Here is a 23,232-nt window from a genome sequence, read left to right as displayed (position 1 = left end):
CAGCGGGGTCAAAGTGTACAACTGTCTGGACGCTTTGTCTGACCATTAATTATCAACCGCATGCAATATGTTTTTGGAAACCGCAGATATTCTACTTTCATATCACCCCAAAATGATATTACAAATACACAATAAAACACGGAGGTGTTCTGCATTGCACTTCCCTGAGCTAATGGAAACTCGGAGGGAACAAAGCCAATCTGCTGGTTTGAAGCTGTGTTACATCCAAAACCTCTGTGGAAGCTAACAGTAAAGTGTGTATTTGTAAAGCTATTTTTGAATGATAATTAAGTTGAGTGTTCAATGTTTCCAAAACCGTATAGCAAAACAATGATCAATTGTATCTCGATAGAGAGTTTCACACTTGACCAAATCACCTCAGCTAATCAAAAGGGATGTGGAATGAGAAGGGATAACCTGACCTATGACCTGACCCACACCTTGTGTATTACTGCCCCCCCCCCCCCCCCCCCCAAGTTGGAAGAAGTGACGGCACAAAAACGATACAACCTTTCAGTCCACTAAGACAAAAAACTTTCTAACACTGAAATTGAAACTAATTCATATAAAACTTTATTTATTTTTTATTTATACAACTTAAACTAAATAAAAACGATCAAATCAGATCTGAAAATGAAATTAAACTAAACCGAATTCAAAGTAAAAAATTTAAATTAAAAACGAATAGAAATAAAAACGAATATAAAAATATATATAATAACCTTGGACCACTAGCTTTTGGGGTGAATTCTGTTTCAATTCCAGTCATTTCAGAAAGTAAACCACATTCCAATTTCAATGTACTTCCTGAATTGTCTGGAATTACACCCCAACCCTGCGACCTACTCCTTGTGAACATTCAACACAACTGTGTCACGTTCAGAAACTAGATGAGTAGGTGGGATAATGTAGAGTTATTAGAGGGGAGGGGGCCATCCCATCTGCCACCTACTGTTCCTGTTGCTCCTGCCTCAGTCCGTGATACAACTGACAGCTCTGTACCACGCCTTGGTAGGCTACTGGCTATATTAGCAGTCAGCACTAATTCTCGCATATTTGCCAACTGTCACAATAGCATATTGTTGTTAACTACGACTGCACAGAGAGGACGTCGAGTTTTTCTTGAGTCGGCATTAAAAGCTCGGGATGTATTTCAATCCATGAACATCATTGAGATTATTTATTTATTTATTTGGTAAAACATTTCTTTCTTTCTTTTTTACGGAGGAGCGACTTCAAACCTTTACCATGCATAATGGACGAGTTGACAACCTCTTCGTTTAAAACTACCGGTTCCAAATGGTTGCTTCCAGTCAGCGATTTCTTTGGATTCCCATTGGATCAGGTAATCTACACTTTTCCAAAATGTGAAAAAAAAAAATCGATTTGCTTAATGTCAGTTATTTTAATGTAAAATGATCATATTAAGTGTCTTGTCCTGCCATAACCCTGGAATGACATGACAACATTCTGGTCATCTGACTTGGCATTTACACACATTACATTTGCATAAGTATATTTAGAGACATTCTGCTTGTATCCAAACTAAACACAGAATAGAATTGAAAGATTCTGTTGTCCTAAGGCAAAAACACACACTATGAATGTATGTAGAGTCTTGTCAATATCTCATGTCTGGGGGAGTCATGTCTCCGATGCAGGTGAACTTCTTGGCATGTCAGGTGTTTGCCCTTGGTGCAGCCTTCTGGTTCCGCCTTTACCTCAGCCCTCAGTTTTCCAGCCCCGTGGTCCGCCATGCCGTCGCCACACTCTTTGGCCTCTCCTTTGTCATATTCTGTTTTGGCTGGTAAGGATCACTCTGGTGCACTGGTTAGATTAGGGCATACAGGTTAAAACAATGGTCGGATCACTTTGTTGAATGGAGGACAATATAACAGATGGACCCAGTTTAGTCCTAATCACCCAGTTTAGTCCTAATCACCCAGTTTAGTCCTAATCACCCAGTTTAGTCCTAATCACCCAGTTTAGTCCTAATCACCCAGTTTAGTCCTAATCACCCAGTTTAGTCCTAATCACCCAGTTTAGTCCTAATCACTCAGTTTAGTCCTAATCACCCAGTTTAGTCCTAATCACCCAGTTTTTAACAGTAACCTATCATTTGTTATGTGTTGTTTTCGTCGCTGCAGGTATGCAGTCCATATCTCCGTCTTGGTGATGGTTTGCTACAGGATTCTGGTCACAGCTGACATCCACAACATTCACAGGTAAACACACACCACGTCTCCCATGCAGACACTTGTAATAACATCTTAACCACATGGGTCCTTCTTTGCTAACATGTTGATGACAAGTTAAGCTAGATAGGAAGTGGTAGCTGGACCAGACTGTCTATATCGCTCTGTCTTGCTCTTTTTCTGTCTGTCTGTCTGTCTGTCTGTCTGTCTGTCTGTCTGTCTGTCTCTCTGTCTGTCTCTCTGTCTGTCTCTCTGTCTGTCTCTCTGTCTGTCTCTCTGTCTGTCTGTCCATGTGTCTGTCTGTCCTCTCTCTCTATCTGTCTGTCTGTCTGTCTGTGTCTGTCTCTCTCTCCTGTCTGTCTGTCTGTCTGTCTGTCTGTCTGTCTGTCTGTCTGTCTGTCTGTCTGTCTGTCTGTCTGTCTGTCTGTCTGTCTGTCTGTCTGTCTGTCTGTCTGTCTGTCTGTCTGTCTGTCTGTCCTCTCTCTCTATGTGTCTGTCTGTCCTCTCTGTCTGTCTGTCTGTCTGTCTGTCTGTCTGTCTGTCTGTCTGTCTGTCTGTCTGTCTGTCTGTCTGTCTGTCTGTCTGTCTGTCTGTCCTCTCTCTCTATGTGTCTGTCTGTCCTCTCTCTCTGTCTGTCTGTCTGTCTGTCTGTCTGTCTGTCTGTCTGTCTGTCTGTCTGTCTGTCTGTCTGTCTGTCTGTCTGTCTGTCTGTCTGTCTGTCTGTCTGTCTGTCTGTCTGTCTGTCTCTGTCTCTCTATGTGTCTGTCTGTCTCTCTGTCTCTCTGTCTCTGTCTCTCTATGTGTCTGTCTCTGTCTGTCTGTCTCTGTCTCTCTATGTGTCTGTCTCTGTCTCTCTGTCTCTGTCTCTCTGTCTGTCTGTGTTTAGGTCCTGGAATGTGATGAATGTAGGTAGAAAACAGAACAGTAGCACTGATGAGGTTTTCCATGAGGGATTCCTTGGAGGAGTCTAGATAGAGACGGCATTGTTCCCTGTGCCATCGCCCATCGCCTCGCCCACTCCAGTTAAAGAAAGATGGGTCATTGGGTTGTGGGTTACTGTGTGCTATAAGACCATGGTTCACCATACAGCATGTGTGTGTACTGTCCATCTCCAGTTGTACTTGAAGGTGACGATCCATTCCACCTCGTAGTTGATCTTTCTCCCGTATGCAGATGAGGAACTACCAGACTAAAACAGGAAAAAGGTTTCATTCATTGAAAGCGCCACTCATTATTAGCATAGAGGGATGTTGGATGTTACTATGTAGCTACATGTTCTCAATCTGAATTACATATTAAATATTAGTTTTTATTTTATTTTACTTCACCTTTATTTAACCAGGTAGGCTAGTTGAGAACACCTTTATTTAACCAGGTAGGCTAGTTGAGAACACCTTTATTTAACCAGGTAGGCTAGTTGAGAACACCTTTATTTAACCAGGTAGGCTAGTTGAGAACACCTTTATTTAACCAGGTAGGCCAGTTGAGAACACCTTTATTTAGCCAGGTCGCCAGTTGAGAACAAGTTCTCATTTACAACTGCGACCTGGCCAAGATAAAGCAAAGCAGTGCGACACATACAACAACAACAGAGTTACACATGGAATAAACAAACGTACAGTCAATAATACAATAGAATGTCTATATACAGTGTGTGCAAATGAGTTAAGGCAATAAATAGGCCATGGTGGTGAAGTAATTACAATGTAGCAATTCAACACTGGAGTGATAGATGTGCAGAAGATGAATGTGCAAGTAGAGATACTGAGGTGCAAAGAAGAAAAAAGAAAATGAATAACAGTGTGGGGATGAGGTAGTTGGATGGGCTGTTTACAGATGGGCTATGTAAAGGTGCAGTGATCTGTGAGCTGCTTTGACAGCTGATGCTTAAAGTTAGTGAGGGAGATGTGAGTCTCCAGCTTCAGTGATTTTTGCAATTCATTCCAGTCATTGGCAGCAGAGAACTGGAAGGCGAGGCGGCCAAATGAGAAATTGGCTTTGGGGATGACCAGTGAAATATACCTGCTGGAGTGCGTGCTACGGATGGGTGTTGCTATGGTGACCAGTGAGCTGAGATAAGGCGGGACTTTACCTAGGAAAGTCTTATAGATGATTTGGAGCCAGTGGGTTTGGTGACGAATATGAAGCGAGGGCCAGCCAACAAGAGCGTACAGGTTGCAGTGGTGGGTAGTTTATGAGGCTTTGGTGACAAAACGGATGGCACTGTGATAGACTACATCCAGTTTTCTGAGTAGAGTGTTGGAGGCTATTTTGTAAGTGACATCGCCAAAGTCAAGGATCGGTAGGATAGTCAGTTTTACGAGGGTATGTTTGGCGGAATGAGTGAAGGAGGCTTTGTTGCGAAATTGGAAGCCGACTCTAGATTTAATTTTGGATTGGAGATGCTTAATGTGAGTCTGGAAGGAGAGTTTACAGTCTAACCAGACACCTAGGTATTTGTAGTTGTCCACATATTCTTGGTCAGAACCTTCCAGAGTAGTGATGCTAGTCGGGCGGGTGGGTGCGGGCAGCAATTGGTTGAAGAGCATGCATTAAGTTTGACTAGCATTTAAGAGCAGTTGGAGGCCACGGAAGGAGAGTTGTTTGGCATTGAAGCTCATCTGGAGGGTTGTTGACACAGTGTCCAAAGAAGGGCCAGAAGTATACAGAATGGAGGGATGTAGGATGCTACTCTGTAGCTTCATGTTCTCGATCTGATTTAAATGTCTCCTCCAGGTATACTATGATCACGGCCGTGTTCTCGATCTGATTTAAATGTCTCCTCCAGGTATACTATGATCACGGCCGTGTTCTCGATCTGATTTAAATGTCTCCTCCAGGTATACTATGATCACGACCGTGTTCTCGATCTGATTTAAACGTCTCCTCCAGGTATACTATGATCATGGCCGTCAGCTACCTCGCAGTGTGTCAGGTGAGCAGAGTCTTCATCTATAACTATGGGATCCTCTCAACAGACTTCTCTGGGTAAGTAGCCATTTTGTTCCAATTGTGTGAAAGATGTGACCTCACTATTAGTAAGGGGAGACCTGGGTAAATTGTATGAAAGATGTGACCTCACTATTAGTAAGGGGAGACCTGGGTAAATTGTATGAAAGATGTGACCTCACTATTAGTAAGGGGAGACCTGGGTAAATTGTATGAAAGATGTGACCTCACTATTAGTAAGGGGAGACCTGGGTAAATTGTATGAAAGATGTGAGCTCACTATTAGTAAGGGGAGACCTGGGTAAATTGTATGAAAGATGTGAGCTCACTATTAGTAAGGGGAGACCTGGGTAAATTGTATGAAAGATGTGAGCTCACTATTAGTAAGGGGAGACCTGGGTAAATTGTATGAAAGATGTGAGCTCACTATTAGTAAGGGGAGACCTGGGTAAATTGTATGAAAGATGTGAGCTCACTATTAGTAAGGGGAGACCTGGGTAAATTGTAACGGTCTTTGTATCTATTATAGACCTGTTTAGTGATCAGTTGTAGAGTGCTGCGCTATTTGTCCTCAGCATGGTGTTGTTTATCATACTGAATGTATACAACCACATGTTGTTGTTGTTTATCATACTGAATGTATACAACCACATGTTGTTGTTGTTTATCATACTGAATGTGTACAACCACATGTTGTTGTTTATCATACTGAATGTATACAACCACATGTTGTTGTTTATCATACTGAATGTATACAACCACATGTTGTTGTTTATCATACTGAATGTGTACAACCACATGTTGTTGTTTATCATACTGAATGTGTACAACCACATGTTGTTGTTTATCATACTGAATGTATACAACCACATGTTGTTTATCATACTGAATGTATACAACCACATGTTGTTGTTGTTTATCATACTGAATGTGTACAACCACATGTTGTTGTTGTTTATCATACTGAATGTATACAACCACATGTTGCTGTTTATCATACTGAATGTATACAACCACATGTTGTTGCTGTTTATCATACTGAATGTATACAACCACATGTTGTTGTTGTTTATCATACTGAATGTATACAACCACATGTTGTTGTTTATCATACTGAATGTGTACAACCACATGTTGTTGTTTATCATACTGAATGTGTACAACCACATGTTGTTGTTTATCATACTGAATGTGTACAACCACATGTTGTTTTTTATCATACTGAATGTGTACAACCACATGTTGTTGTTTATCATACTGAATGTGTACAACCACATGTTGTTGTTTATCATACTGAATGTATACAACCACATGTTGTTGTTGTTTATCATACTGAATGTATACAACCACATGTTGTTGTTGTTTATCATACTGAATGTATACAACCACATGTTGTTGTTGTTTATCATACTGAATGTGTACAACCACATGTTGTTGTTGTTTATCATACTGAATGTATACAACCACATGTTGTTCTGAAATATGAACACAGAAATACTGGACATTTTCAACTCTTATAATGGTGGAGATTTGACAAAATTACTATGATGGTCTTGAATTGGACTCTCATTGTTCTGGTCTTGACTCGGTCCCAGAGCCCTAGTCCCCCCCCTCCCGGTCCCAGACCCCTAGTTCCTCTCGGTCTTGACTCGGTCCCAGACCCCTAGTCCCCCCCCCTCTCGGTCCCAGACCCCTATTCCCCCCCCCCCCCCTCCCGGTCCCAGACTCCTAGTTCCTCTCGGTCTTGACTCGGTCCCAGACCCCTAGTCCCCCCCTCCCGGTCTCGGTCTTGACTCGAACCCAGACCCCTAGTCCCCCCATCCCTGTTCCAGACCCCTAGTCCCCCCCTCCAGGTCCCAGACCCCTAGTCCCCCCCTCCCTGTCCCAGACCCCTAGTCCCCCTCCAGGTCCCAGACCCCTAGTCCCCCCCCCCCCCTCCCGGTCCCAGACCCCTAGTCCCCCCTCCCGGTCCCAGACCCCTAGTCCCCCCCCCTCCCGGTCCCGGTCCCAGACCCCTAGTCCCCCCTCCCGGTCCCAGACCCCTAGTCCCCCCCCCTCCCGGTCCCGGTCCCAGACCCCTAGTCCCCCCCCCCCCCCCCTCCCGGTCCACAGACCCCTAGTCCCCCTCCAGGTCCCAGACCCCTAGTCCCCCCCCCCCCCCCCCCCCCCTCCCGGTCCCGGTCCCAGACCCCTAGTCCCCCTCCCGGTCTCGATTCGCTCCGTCTTTGATCTTGAACACAACACTGATTACTGGATTGTGGAATTAGTTAGTGTTTATTGAGGTTTTCATGGACTGTGGTTTTACATGGTACAGAATACAGATAAGGGTCTGCATTAGAGCTTCCTCAGTCCGTACTGAATCAGCTGACTCACTGCTTTAATCTGCACAGTGACAACAGCACTATCCAACTCTTTTTTTCCTCAGTCTCAGCCTTCTTTAACCTCGGTTTTTTTCTAGATTTGTATGTCTTACTAGATTAATTTATTTGTTCCCACCTCTCTCTCCTTCTCTTTCTCCTTCTCTCTCTCTCTCCTTCTCTCTATCTCTCGCTCTCTTTCTCCTTCTCTCTCCTTCTCTCCTCTCTCTCCTTCTATCTCTCCTTCTCTCCTTCTCTCTCTCTCTCCTCTCTCTCTCTCTCCTCTCTCTCTCTCTCTCCTTCTCTCTCTCTCCTCTCTCTCTCTCTCTCCTCTCCTCTCTCTCTCTCTCTCTCATTCACTCTCTCTCCTTCACTCTCTCTCTCTCCTCTCTCTCTCTCTCCTCTCTCTCTCTCTCCTTCACTCTCTCTCCTTCACTCTCTCTCTCCTTCACTCTCTCCTTCTCTCTCTCTCCTTCACTCTCTCTCCTTCTCTCTCTCTCCTCTCTCTCTCTCTCTCATTCTCTCTCTCTCCTTCTCTCTCTCCTTCTCTCCTTCTCTCTCTCCTCTCTCTCATATATATGTTGAATCTGCCACTCCCCCCTGGTTAGTTTCTGTCTGTTATCTGCAGGTTTTCTTGGTTCTTGCAGAGATTGTGAAGCACTGCCCTAAACAAATAATACAGCTGATAAAACAGTCAGTTAGTTTAACAGTACCTGCCGCTGCCATGCTTGCTATACTGTTGCTATTCTTTGCCAATGCTAATGCTAATTATGCTATTATATGCTATGCTAATTATGCTATTATATGCTATGCTAACTATGCTATTCCTAACCCTAATCAATGCTAACCTTCGCTAACAAACTGTGCTTTCTCTGCAGACTGCAGGCAGGCTGAATGGTGAATGAGCTGAATCACACTGTACTGCTGTTGACTGGATAGACAGCACCATCACTGGGATCTGATGCTCCATTCACGTCCGTTGCTCTGCTTTTTCTCAGTCCGTCTGGCTACTATCAGCCCTGTTTCTCACTGTGCCTGCTTAACTATAACCTCCAATCTCATACACTTTGAAATACGGTGCACAGTGTTAACACATTGTGATAATCTATTGTGATGTAATGTAGAACACCTGGTTGTTTTAGATGGGTTCTAGAATCAATCAGCATAGTGGTGATGTAATGTAGAACACCTGGTTGTTTTAGATGGGTTCTAGAATCAATCAGCATAGTGGTGATGTAATGTAGAACACCTGGTTGTTTTAGATGGGTTCTAGAATCAATCAGCATAGTAGTGATGTAATGTAGAACACCTGGTTGTTTTAGATGGGTTCTAGAATCAATCAGCATAGTAGTGATGTAATGTAAAACACCTGGTTGTTTTAGATGGGTTCTAGAATCAATCAGCATAGTGGTGATGTAATGTAAAACACCTGGTTGTTTTAGATGGGTTCTAGAATCAATCAGCATAGTAGTGATGTAATGTAGAACACCTGGTTGTTTTAGATGGGTTCTAGAATCAATCAGCATAGTAGTGATGTAATGTAAAACACCTGGTTGTTTTAGATGGGTTCTAGAATCAATCAGCATAGTAGTGATGTAATGTAAAACACCTGGTTGTTTTAGATGGGTTCTAGAATCAATCAGCAAAGTAGTGATGTAATGTAAAACACCTGGTTGTTTTAGATGGGTTCTAGAATCAATCAGCATAGTAGTGATGTAATGTAGAACACCTGGTTGTTTTAGATGGGTTCTAGAATCAATCAGCACAGTAGTGATGTAATGTAGAACACCTGGTTGTTTTAGATGGGTTCTAGAATCAATCAGCATAGTAGTAATGTAATCACAGTGCTAGAGGTATCATTACAGACCCTGGTTCGATCCCGGGCTGTATCACAACTGGCCGTGATCGGGAGTCCCATAGGATGGGGCACAATTGGCCCAGCGTCATCCTGGTTAGGGTTTGGCCTGTGTAGGCCGTCATTTGTAAATAATAATTAGTACTTAACTGACTCGCCTAGTTAAATATATATTTTAAGTTCAGCATGGTAGTGTTGTCATGTAGGTTCATTGCCGTTCACTAATAGTGTGTCTGTGTGTCACATCCTCTGATGCCAGCATTCTTGACCTGACAATGCCAGTCAGTGTCTGTTGACTACGGCTGACGTAACACAACCATACAAAGGACATGCACACACACACACACACACACACACACACACACACACACACACACACACACACACACACACACACACACACACACACACACACACACACACTCTCTCTCTCTGTAAGTGCATGCCATGCTCTCACACAGAGCGTGTGTGTGTTCCTGTGTCACACCAACAAAGAGGTTATTCTATGTGAACGTCTGAATGAAAAGCACCAAAGAATGAGTGATAATTTATTCCTCATGTACAGTTAGGCTGTAATGAAATGCTGTTCACATTCCATTTCTGTCCCTGTTAATGTCCCTAGTGAGCGTTCGACTTTATAAACTAAATATTGTGTTTCCTCCCTTCAGGCCGTTGATGATAATTACTCAGAAAACCACTATGTTAGCTTTCCAAGTGCATGATGGTAAGGAATGTCCAGGGGATCGTAAGGAATCCTCTTCTTCGTTTTCTTACAACATCCTGTCTTTGTTCTTTTGATGTTTGGGTTGAAAAAAACTATCTCTCTCATCCCTCTCTCATCCCTCTCTCATCCCTCATCCCTCTCTCATCCCTCTCTCATCCCTACGTCTCCATGGTTTCCAGGTATGTGTAAAAAGCGCGAGGACCTCACGGCCGATCAGAGGCTCCATGCTGTAGAGTATGTATTCATGACGGTATATACATTTAACTTCCATAGACATGCCTTGCAGTTGTGCGTTGGCTCAGTGTTGATGACAGGAAATTAGGTTATGTAGACTTCTGAAATCCACAGCATGACATCTACTGTACACGTCTACCATACACATCTACATCTACCGTCCACATCTACCATACATGTCTACAATACACATCTACCATACACATCCACATCTACCATCCACATCTACCGTACACGTCTACCATACACATCTACCATACACATCCACATCTACCATCTACCGTACACATCTACCATCTACATCTACCGTACACGTCTACCATCTACATCTACTGTACACATCTACCATCTACATCTACCGTACACATCTACCGTACACATCTACCGTACACATCTACCATTTACATCTACCACATACACATCTACCATACACATCCACATCTACCGTACACATCTACCATACACATCTACCATACACGTCTACCATACAAATATACCATACACATACACATCTACCATACACATCTACCACACACATCTACCATCTACATCTACCATACACGTCTACCATACACATCTACCATACACATCTACCATCTACATCTACCATCTACATCTACCGTACACATCTACCATATACATCTACCGTACACATCTACCATCTACATCTACCGTACACATCTACCATACACATCTACCATCTACATCTACCATCCACATCTACCATACACATCCACATCTACCGTACACATCTACCGTACACATCTACCATACACATCTACCATACACATCCACATCTACCGTACACATCTACCGTACACATCTACCGTACACATCTACCGTACACGTCTACCATCCACATCTACCGTACACATCTACCGTACACATCTACCATTTACATATACCGTACACATATACCGTACACATATACCATGTACATCTACCGTACACATCTACCGTACACGTCTACCATCCACATCTACCGTACACATCTACCATCCACATACACATCTACCGTACACATCTACCATATACATACACATATACCATACACATCTGCCATACACATCTACCATATACATACACATATACCATACACATCTGCCATACACATCTACCGTACACATCTACCATCCACATACACATCTACCATATACATACACATCTACCATATGCATACACACCTACCGTACACATCTACCGTACACATACACATCTGCCATACACATCTACCATACACATCTACATCTACCATACACATACACATCTGCATCTACCATATACATCTACCATACACATATGCATCTACCATACACATACACATCTACCATACACATCTACATCTACCATACACATACACATATGCATCTACCATACACATACACATCTACCATATACATCTACCATACACATCTACCATACACATCTACCATACACATCTACCATACACATCTACCATACACATCTACCACACACATCCACATCTACCGTCCACAAATTACATTGATATTAACTACTTGTCTGTGCACGTCTTCTCACTCAACGTAAACAAGATAACCTAGAATGACATTGATGTTGTCAGGAGAAAATAGTTAAATATCTCTCTCTGTCTCTCTCTGTCTCTTTGTCTCTCTCTCTCTCTGTCTCTTTGTCTCTCTCTCTCTCTGTCTCTCTCTCTCTCTGTCTCGCTCTCTCTCTCTCTTTGTCTCTCTCTCTCTCTGTCTCTTTGTCTCTCTCTCTCTGTCTCTCTCTCTCTGTCTTTGTCTCTCTCTGTCTCTTTGTGTATTTGTCTCTCTGTCTCTTTGTCTCTCTCTCTCTCTGTCTCTCTGTCTCTTTGTCTCTCTCTCTCTGTCTCTCTGTCTCTGTCTCTCTCTCTCGGTCTCTGTCTCTCTCTGATTACAGTTTCCAATGTCTCTTTCTTCCTCTCTGCTACCTCCAGCTCCAAGCCGTCTCTGATAGAATACCTGAGCTACAACCTGAACTTCCTCAGTATCCTGGTGGGACCCTGCAGTCACTATAAGGACTACATAGACTTTATAGAGGGGAGACACGTTCAGAGGAGGCTGAGAAGGCTTTCAGCGTCCAACACTGGACAGAATGGATATGATAAAGTCTCAGAGCCCTCACCTATGGTAAGACTGGGTACAAGTGGAGTCATGTTAGTCCCAGAGTCCTTAACTATGGTAAGACTGGGTACAAGTAGAGTCATGTTAGTCCCAAAGCCCTCACCTATGGTAAGACTGGGTACAAGTAGAGACATGTTAGTCCCAGAGCCCTCACCTATGGTAAGACTGGGTACAAGTAGAGTCATGTTAGTCCCAGAGCCCTCACCTATGGTAAGACTGGGTACAAGTGGAGTCATGTTAGTCACAGAGCCCTCACCTATGGTAAGACTGGGTACAAGTGGAGTCATGTTAGTCCCAGAGCCCTCACCTATGGTAAGACTGGGTACAGGTGGAGTCATGTTAGTCACAAAGCCCTCACCTATGGTAAGACTGGGTACAAGTGGAGTCATGTTAGTCCCAGAGCCCTCACCTATGGTAAGACTGGGTACAAGTGGAGTCATGTTAGTCCCAGAGCCCTCACCTATGGTAAGACTGGGTACAAGTAGAGTCATGTGAGTCCCAGAGCCCTCACCTATGGTAAGACTGGGTACAAGTAGATTCAAGTAAAGACGTACTTTCTTTCAGAAACTATATTGCCATTAAGTTTCTCTTACATGTGTATAATAACAATGTAATTACACTACTAACAACATAGCAGCATATTATCAGGTGTTTTCTTTGCTAAATAAGATGTGTTTTAAATGACTTACCTGGCTCAATGAAGGCAATTTAAAAAGTAGTTTCCCTGATGGCCATGAACGATCTGACTCTCTCCCTCTGGTTTTCAGGCTGCTGTCACACGTAAACTGCTGATCTGTGGTGTGTGCATGGTTTTGTTCCTAACCCTCACCAAAGCGTTCCCCATCACATATAACGTTGACAGCCATTTCGTCAACGAGGCACCTTTCCTGACCAGACTGACGTATGCCTTCTTCTCTATACAAGCTGCTAGACCCAAGTTCTACTTCGCCTGGGCTTTAGGTGAGGCTTCACCCACCCAGTGTAGTGTTGGCTATTGGAAAGTTCATTCATTACTATTGGGGAAAGTTCATTCATTCATTACTATTGGGGAAAGTTCATTCATTCATTACTATTGGGGAAAGTTCATTCATTCATTACTATTGAGGAAAGTGCATTCATTCATTACTATTGAGGAAAGTGCATTCATATTGGGGAAAGTTCATTCATTCATTACTATTGGGGAAAGTGCATTCATTCATTACTATTGAGGAAAGTGCATTCATTCATTACTATTGAGGAAAGTGCATTCATATTGGGGAAAGTTCATTCATATTGGGGAAAGTTCATTCATTCATTACTATTGGGGAAAGTTCATTCATTCATTACTATTGGGGAAAGTTCATTCATATTGGGGAAAGTTCATTCATTCATTACTATTGGGGAAAGTTCATTCATTCATTCGTTAATATTGGGGACAGTTCATTCAGTCATTCGTTAATATTGGGGAAAGTTCATTCAGTCATTCGTTAATATTGGGGACAGTTCATTCATTACTATTGGGGAAAGTTCATTCAGTCATTCGTTAATATTGGGGAAAGTACATTCATTACTATTGGGGAAAGTTCATTCATTCATTACTATTGGGGAAAGTTCATTCATTCATTACTATTGGGGAAAGTTCATTCATTCATTACTATTGGGGAAAGTTCATTCATTCATTACTATTGGGGAAAGTTCATTCATTCATTACTATTGGGGAAAGTTCATTCATTCATTACTATTGGGGAAAGTTCATTCATTCATTACTATTGGGGAAAGTTCATTCATTCATTACTATTGGGGAAAGTTCATTCATTCATTACTATTGGGGAAAGTTCATTCATTCATTACTATTGGGGAAAGTTCATTCATTACTATTGGGGAAAGTTCATTCATTACTATTGGGGAAAGTTCATTCATTACTATTGGGGAAAGTTCATTCATTACTATTGGGGAAAGTTCATTCATTACTATTGGGGAAAGTTCATTCATTACTATTGGGGAAAGTTCATTCATTCATTACTATTGGGGAAAGTTCATTCATTCATTACTATTGGGGAAAGTTCATTCATTCATTACTATTGGGGAAAGTTCATTCAGTCATTCGTTAATATTGGGGACAGTTCATTCAGTCATTCGTTAATATTGGGGACAGTTCATTCAGTCATTCGTTAATATTGGGGACAGTTCATTCAGTCATTCGTTAATATTGGGGACAGTTCATTCAGTCATTCGTTAATATTGGGGACAGTTCATTCAGTCATTCGTTAATATTGGGGAAAGTTCATTCAGTCATTCGTTAATATTGGGGAAAGTTCATTCAGTCATTCGTTAATATTGGGGACAGTTCATTCATTACTATTGGGGAAAGTTCATTCATTCATTACTATTGGGGAAAGTTAATTCAGTCATTCGTTAATATTGGGGACAGTTCATTCAGTCATTCGTTAATATTGGGGACAGTTCATTCAGTCATTCGTTAATATTGGGGACAGTTCATTCAGTCATTCGTTAATATTGGGGACAGTTCATTCAGTCATTCGTTAATATTGGGGACAGTTCATTCAGTCATTCGTTAATATTGGGGACAGTTCATTCAGTCATTCGTTAATATTGGGGACAGTTCATTCAGTCATTCGTTAATATTGGGGACAGTTCATTCAGTCATTCGTTAATATTGGGGACAGTTCATTCAGTCATTCGTTAATATTGGGGACAGTTCATTCATTCATTCGTTAATATTGGGGACAGTTCATTCAGTCATTCGTTAATATTGCGGACAGTTCATTCAGTCACTGATATTGGGGAAAGTTCATTCAGTCATTGATATTGGGGACAGTTCATTCAGTCATTGATATTGGGGAAAGTTCATTCAGTCATTGATATTGGGGAAAGTTCATTCAGTCATTGATATTGGGGACAGTTCATTCAGTCATTGATATTGCGGACAGTTCATTCAGTCATTGATATTGGGGACAGTTCATTCAGTCATTGATATTGGGGAAAGTACATTCATTACTATTGGGGACAGTTCATTCAGTCATTGATATTGGGGAAAGTTCATTCATTCATTGATATTGGGGAAAGTTCATTCATTAATACTGGGCACAGTTAATTCATTCATTCATTAATATTGGGGACAGTTCATTCATTCATTGATACTGGGGACAGTTCATTCAGTCATTAATACTGGGGACAGTTCATTCATCCTTTCATTCTTCCATTCATGTGTTGGTCCCAACAGCGGATGCCATCAACAACGCAGCAGGTTATGGTTTTAAAGGTGTGGATGAAGCTGGACAGGTGTCCTGGGACCTCATCTCCAACATCAGTATCTGGGGGATTGAGGTACGTTTGGAAACAACAACAATAACAACAACAACAGCAAAAAAACATTTTTGAACTTTTAGCTTTGCAGAATTATTGAAAATGTCTTGAAGTTTAATATTGAACTCTCTCTCTTTTTGCAGACAGCAACTAGCTTCAAGAAGTTCATAGATAACTGGAATATTCAGACTGGTGTTTGGCTCAAAACGTAAGTATTAATTCTACCAAGATATTCTACCGAGATATTCTACCGAGATATTCTACCGAGATATTCTACCGAGATATTCTACCGAGATATTCTACCGAGATATTCTACCGAGATATTCTACCGAGATATTCTACCGAGATATTCTACCAAGATATTCTACCAAGATATTCTACCAAGATATTCTACCAAGATATTCTACCAAGATAATGTCCACATATGCATAACATTAGTACAAAACCAATTTTCTGTACATTCATGAATGTTTTTTTTTCTTCTGTTAACTGCATAACAGTTACCCCACAGCCCCGACCTTCACCCTGTCTCCTCTCTCTTCAGTGTGTGTTACGATCGTGCTCCCCGTTACCCCACAGCTCTGACCTTCATCCTGTCTCCTCTCTCTTCAGTGTGTGTTACGACCGTGCCCCCCGTTACCCCACAGCTCTGACCTTCATCCTGTCTCCTCTCTCTTCAGTGTGTGTTACGACCGTGCTCCCCGTTATCCCACAGCTCTGACCTTCATCCTGTCAGCTCTATGGCACGGAGTTTACCCCGGATACTACTTCACCTTTATTACTGCTATACCCATCACACTGGCAGCTAGAGCTGTGAGTACCATTATTACTGCTATACCCATCACACTGGCAGCTAGAGCTGTGAGTACCATTATTACTGCTGTACCCATCACACTGGCAGCTAGAGCTGTGAGTACCATTATTACTGCTGTACCCATCACACTGGCAGCTAGAGCTGTGAGTACCATTATTACTGCTATACCCATCACACTGACAGATAGAGCTGTGAGTACCATTATTACTGCTGTACCCATCACACTGGCAGCTAGAGCTGTGAGTACCATTATTACTGCTATACCCATCACACTGGCAGATAGAGCTGTGAGTACCATTATTATTGCTATACCCATCACACTGGCAGATAGAGCTGTGAGTACCATTATTATTGCTATACCCATCACACTGGCAGCTAGAGCTGTGAGTACCATTATTACTGCTGTACCCATCACACTGGCAGATAGAGCTGTGACTACCATTTACTGCTATACCCATCACACTGGCAGCTAGAGCTGTGAGTACCATTATTACTACTATACCCATCACACTGGCAGGGCTGTGAGTACCATTATCACTGCTGTACCCATCACACTGACAGATAGAGCTGTGAGTACCATTATCACTGCTGTACCCATCACACTGGCAGATCGAGCTGTGAGTACCATTATTACTGCTATACCCATCACACTGATAGAGCTGTGAGTACCATTATTACCTCTATACCCATCACACCGGCAGATAGAGCTGTGAGTACCCTTATTACTGCTATACCCATCACACTGGCAGCTAAAGCTGTGAGTACCATTATTAAAGCTGTACCCATCACACTGACAGATAGAGCTGTGAGTACCATTATCACTGCTGTACCCATCACACTGGTAGATAGCGCTGTGAGTACCATTATTAAAGCTGTACCCATCACACTGGCAGCTAGAGCTGTGAGTACCATTATCACTGCTATACCCATCACACTGATAGAGCTGTGAGTACCATTATTACCTCTATACCCATCACACTGGCAGATAGAGCTGTGAGTACCATTATTACTGCTGTACCCATCACACTGACAGATAGAGCTGTGAATACCATTATTACTGCTGTACCCATCACACTGACAGATAGAGCTGTGAGTACAATTTACTGCTATACCCGTCACACTGGCAGATAGAGCTGTGAGTACCATTATCACTGCTGTACCCATCACAGTGGTAGATAGAGCTGTGAGTACCATTTACTGCTACACCCATCACACTGGCAGATAGAGCTGTGAGTACCATTATCACTGCTATACCCATCACACTGGCAGATAGAGCTGTGAGTACCATTATTACTGCTATACCCATCACACTGGCAGCTAGAGCTGTGAGTACCATTATCACTGCTGTACCCATCACACTGGCAGATAGAGCTGTGAGTACCATTATTACTACTATACCCATCACACTGGCAGCTAGAGCTGTGAGTACCATTATTACTGCTGTACCCATTACACTGGCAGATAGAGCTGTGAGTACCATTATCACTGCTATACCCATCACACTGGCAGATAGAGCTGTGAGTACCATTATTACTACTATACCCATCACACTGACAGAGCTGTGAGTCTTTCTCTCGCTCGCTGTCTTACTCACTCACACACACACACACACACACACACACACACACACACACACACACACACACACACACACACACACACACACACACACACACACACACACACACACACACACACACACACACACACAGCACTCACCTCATGTGTCTCATCATCTCAGCCTCACCCAGGGCCGACCATCACCGTGTTCTCTCTCCTGTCTCCCACACCGAAGGTCCGTAAGAACGTCCGTCAGTATTTCCTGTCCTCTCATCCTGTGAAGCTTGTCTATGACGTAGTGACCTGGGCAGCTACTCAGCTGTGTATCTGCTACACCGTCATGCCCTTCCTACTGCTGGCAGTAGAACCTACCATGCAATACTACAGGTGAACATTCATTTAGGTTATTTTCCTTACTGGTTAAATGTGTCTCTTTAACGATGACGGTCGTATGTAGCCTGGCCCCTGATCTGGATGTGCTATCATGTCAACTTCTTGGCATGACAAGGAGTGTAATGTTAGCACAAACAGACTGGTACCCAGGCTAGGTCGTATGTGTACAATTTAGTAGCTTAGTGTTCTATTATCTTATTAATAAGCCCTGGACACAATGTTCCTCAGTTGTCTTTATGGAGGACAAGTGTGTCATCTCTACCGTCAGTTGTCTTTATGGAGGACAAGTGTGTCATCTCTACCGTCAGTTGTCTTTATGGAGGACAAGTGTGTCATCTCTAACCGTCAGTTGTCTTTATGGAGGACAAGTGTGTCATCTCTAACCGTCAGTTGTCTTTATGGAGGACAAGTGTGTCATCTCTAACCGTCAGTTGTCTTTATGGAGGACAAGTGTGTCATCTCTAACCGTCAGTTGTCTTTATGGAGGACAAGTGTGTCATCTCTAACCGTCAGTTATCTTTATGGAGGACAAGTGTGTCATCTCTAACCGTCAGTTGTCTTTATGGAGGACAAGTGTGTCATCTCTAACCGTCATCTTCTTTATGGAGGACAAGTGTGTCATCTCTACCGTCAGTTATCTTTATGGAGGACAAGTGTGTCATCTCTAACCGTCAGTTGTCTTTATGGAGGACAAGTGTGTCATCTCTAACCGTCAGTTGTCTTTATGGAGGACAAGTGTGTCATCTCTACCGTCAGTTGTCTTTATGGAGGACAAGTGTGTCATCTCTAACCGTCAGTTGTCTTTATGGAGGACAAGTGTGTCATCTCTAACCGTCAGTTGTCTTTATGGAGGACAAGTGTGTCATCTCTACCTTTTCTCTTATTCTGTCCATCTTTGGTGTTTCTGTAGCATTTCATCACATCTTCTTTCCCCCCCGTAGGTCAATGTACTTCCACATTCACATCATCAGTATTCTGACTGTGATTGTACTGAGCCAGAGCCACAAACCAAGAGGCAGCAGCAGCAACGGCACCAAGCCTGGACCATACGATCCTCATCCCCAGGCCCAGCCTCAGCTCCAGCCCTCCAACAACAACGTGAAAAGAAAGTGAAGTGTCCCTCTGTGTGTGGAGGCAGCCAGAGACCTGAATGGGCCCACTGGGTCAGACAAAGACGTCTCTGTGTATCCACAACAAAGAGAGAGCTCAGCGGGGTGTAGGGGGGGGCTCAGAGGGGCTCAGAGGGGCCGAGGGACTGTGCCTGCTGGCTGGTCGGCCTTGCCACCCTGTACATCCAACACTTCTACTGCCAGGCTCCTAAAAGGCCTCTCTCTGCCCTGCTTGCCAATTCTCTGTTCTTTCTTTCCAAGTGTGCACTTGTTCACTTCCCTTCATGGATCTGAAAGGAAAGGACTGACATACGATCTCCCTCTAGTCCAGCCCTTAAACTCACCAATACAACACTTTTCATTCAATGTGTGGGAAGCTGTGCACAAGTGAGAAAGTATACTTCAGGAGAAAGATCTGAGAATTGGGCTCACAGACAGACAGATAGACACAGACAGATAGACACAGACAGATAGACACAGACCCAGTCCCAGTCCCAGTCCCAGAGACAGACAGACAGAGAAACAGACAGACAGAGAAACAGACAGACAGAGAAACAGACAGACAGAGAAACAGACAGAGAAACAGACAGAGACAGACAGAGACAGACAGAGACAGACAGAGACAGACAGAGACAGACAGAGACAGACAGACAGACAGACAGACAGACAGACAGACAGACAGACAGACAGACAGACAGACAGACAGACAGACAGACAGACAGACAGACAGACAGACAGACAGACAGACAGACAGACAGACAGACAGAGAAACAGACAGAGAAACAGACAGAGAAACAGACAGAGAAACAAACAGAGAAACAGACAGAGAAACAGACAGAGAAACAGACAGAGAAACAGACAGAGAAACAGACAGACAGACAGACAGACAGACAGACAGACAGACAGACAGACAGACAGACAGACAGACAGACAGACAGACAGACAGACAGACAGACAGACAGACAGACAGACAGACAGACAGACAGACAGACAGACAGACAGACAGACAGACAGAGAAACAGACAGACAGGTCCTAGAATTAGATGTGGCTGGCCCATTTCTTTTACATCTTACATCACTAGTTGTAGATATCATGTCAAACGTGTTCATTACCCTTACGGGTTAGTGAGATATTAATGGTGTCTGTTTATTGTTGTATGAATGCAGGAAACATTATCCCTCAGGATGGCAGGTAGCCTCGAGGTTAGAGTGTAGGGCCAGTAACAGAGATGAAAACTCAGGATGGCAGGTAGCCTCGAGGTTAGAGTGTAGGGCCAGTAACAGAGATGAAAAATCTGTCGCTGTGCCCTTGAGCAAGGCACTTTAAACCTAATTGATCCAGGGGCTCTGTACAATGTTGACCCTGACCGTGACCCCACTCCCTGCAGGTGTATCAGGGGGAGTTGGGATATGGTGACCCTGACCGTGACCCCACTCCCTGCAGGTGTCTCAGGGGGAGTTGGGATATGGTGACCCTGACCGTGACCCCACTCCCTGCAGGTGTCTCGGGGGAGTTGGGATATGGTGACCCTGACCGTGACCCCACTCCCTGCAGGTGTCTCAGGGGGAGTTGGGATATGGTGACCCTGACCGTGACCCCACTCCCTGCAGGTGTCTCGGGGGAGTTGGGATATGCAAGAAATACACTTGTGTGTGACAGGACAAATATACCCCCCCCCAACAATCCTTTTGAAAGATTCGTCCCAAATGGCACCCTATTCCCTGTATAGTCCAGATGGGTCCAGATGGGCTCGGGTCCAGATGGGTCCTGATGGGCTCTGGTCCAGATGGGTCCAGATGGGCTCTGGTCCAGATGGGTCCAGATGGGCTCTGGTCCAGATGGGTCCAGATGGGCTCTGGTCCAGATGGGTCCAGATGGGCTCTGGTCCAGATGGGTCCAGATGGGCTCTGGTCCAGATGGGCTCTGGTCCAGATGGGTCCAGATGGGCTCTGGTCCAGATGGGTCCAGATGGGCTCTGGTCCAGATGGGTACAGATGGGCTCTGGTCCAGATGGGTACAGATGGGCTCTGGTCCAGATGGGTACAGATGGGCTCTGGTCCAGATGGGTACAGATGGGCTCTGGTCCAGATGGGCTCGGGTCCAGATGGGTACAGATGGGCTCTGGTCCAGATGGGTACAGATGGGCTCTGGTCCAGATGGGTACAGATGGGCTCTGGTCCAGATGGGTACAGATGGGCTCTGGTCCAGATGGGCTCGGGTCCAGATGGGTACAGATGGGCTCTGGTCCAGATGGGTACAGATGGGCTCTGGTCCAGATGGGTCCAGATGGGCTCTGGTCCAGATGGGTACAGATGGGTCCCGGTCCAGATGGGCCCGGGTACAGATGGGCTCTGGTCCAGATGGGTCCCGGTCCAGATGGGCCCTGGTCCAAAGCAGTGTAGTGTATAGAGAATAGGTGCCATTTGGAACATAGTTATGAGGCTCTAGTTAGGAGCTGTTTGCATCGTTTTTAACACTGGTTTCTGTACACCAGGTCTCCTAATATTCATTTCATGTGTCTCTATGTATTTGAGAGGATGGACAAGTTTACTTTTATTTGGCAGGAAGTTGAGATTTCATTAATTTGTCCGTTTAAAAAAAAAGAAAAAAAATGTAAGTGTTGTATTAACTTTAAAGTCTTTACAGGAAGCAGGAAGGAAACAGGAAACAGGAAGCACCAATGACTTCTGAAGGAAAGTGTTTGGTTCTGTCCCGAATGGCACCCTATTGCCTGTGTAGTGCACTACCTTTTTAAACAGAGCCTTATGGGGACGTAGACGTTGACTTTGTTTCAGGGGATGATGTGGAAGTCTTCTATGCCTCAGAAGAAGGTCCAAGATCTTCACACTACAAGATCTTCACACTACAAGATCTTCACACTACAAGATCTTCACACTACAAGATCTTCAACATTTCAAGTCCTGAAGCAGCTGAACCACTAATGATGCTAATATGAAGAGTGTCTGGACACTACACGCTACACACACACACTACACACACATACACGCTACACACACACTACATACACACACGCTACACACACACTACATACACACACACTACACACGCTACACACACTACACACGCTACACACACGCTACACACACACTACATACACACACACTACACACGCTACACACACTACACACGCTACACACACGCTACACACATACTACACACACATACTACACACACACAGTACACACACCACACAGTTCACACACCACACACACTACACACACACACTACAATTCTAGTCAGGATACCATAAACTGTTGAATATGTTGTTTTTTATCACCCAGACGGTTTGAATTTGTCTTTTTTTTAGTTGTATAATTCCACCAATCAAGTTATTAACCCATATTAAGAGCAATAAAGAAATAAAGAAATTTAAAATGATCAATGTGTCCCTTTAGCCTTTTGATCGTGTCTTGAATAATAGCATCAAATTGTAACGTCAGTAGCATAATGTTCACTATGGAGACACAATGGCAATAACATCAGTTGTATGTAACTACTATGAGCCCATATGATAGAGGAGATACTGATACAGGTCTGAAAGACCAATGGAGACAAGACGGCAACATACTGTACAAGATGCCCATCTTC

General features: G+C 43.6%; 1 protein-coding gene across 2 annotated transcripts; it reads left to right on the top strand.

Moving 5' to 3' along the window:
- Positions 1-978: 978 nt before the first annotated feature.
- Positions 979-23,022, top strand: mboat1 (membrane bound O-acyltransferase domain containing 1). 2 transcript variants are annotated; one of them, XM_031811959.1, is made up of 13 exons: positions 979-1,345; positions 1,662-1,807; positions 2,148-2,225; positions 5,088-5,183; positions 10,025-10,080; positions 10,260-10,314; positions 12,254-12,446; positions 13,208-13,400; positions 15,664-15,767; positions 15,890-15,954; positions 16,427-16,559; positions 18,356-18,507; positions 19,455-23,022. In XM_031811959.1, exons 1-13 carry the CDS (start codon positions 1,256-1,258, stop codon positions 19,624-19,626), a joined length of 1,533 nt encoding a protein of 510 aa, XP_031667819.1. In that variant the 5' UTR covers positions 979-1,255; the 3' UTR covers positions 19,627-23,022. The 2 variants fall into 2 exon arrangements, 1 of the variants encoding a protein (XP_031667819.1); XR_004206635.1 differs by lacking the exon at positions 19,455-23,022 and having other exon boundaries at positions 981-1,345; positions 16,359-16,559; positions 18,356-18,469.
- Positions 23,023-23,232: the final 210 nt, after the last annotated feature.

The sequence above is a fragment of the Oncorhynchus kisutch genome, unplaced genomic scaffold (assembly GCF_002021735.2).
Source record: "Oncorhynchus kisutch isolate 150728-3 unplaced genomic scaffold, Okis_V2 Okis02a-Okis13b_hom, whole genome shotgun sequence".
Lineage (NCBI taxonomy): Eukaryota > Metazoa > Chordata > Actinopteri > Salmoniformes > Salmonidae > Oncorhynchus > Oncorhynchus kisutch.
The sequence above is the reverse complement of the archived record's forward strand: the minus strand, read 5'-3'. Positions and strand labels throughout refer to the sequence as shown.

Excerpts from the sequence above, each read along its gene's own strand:
- mboat1 (XM_031811959.1), top strand. The coding sequence starts at position 1,256 with ATGGACGAGTTGACAACCTCTTCGTTTAAAACTACCGGTTCCAAATGG. Across the intron at positions 15,768-15,889 it reads TCAGTATCTGGGGGATTGAG|ACAGCAACTAGCTTCAAGAA; the intron begins GTACGTTTGGAA and ends CTCTTTTTGCAG. Across the intron at positions 18,508-19,454 it reads CCTACCATGCAATACTACAG|GTCAATGTACTTCCACATTC; the intron begins GTGAACATTCAT and ends TCCCCCCCGTAG.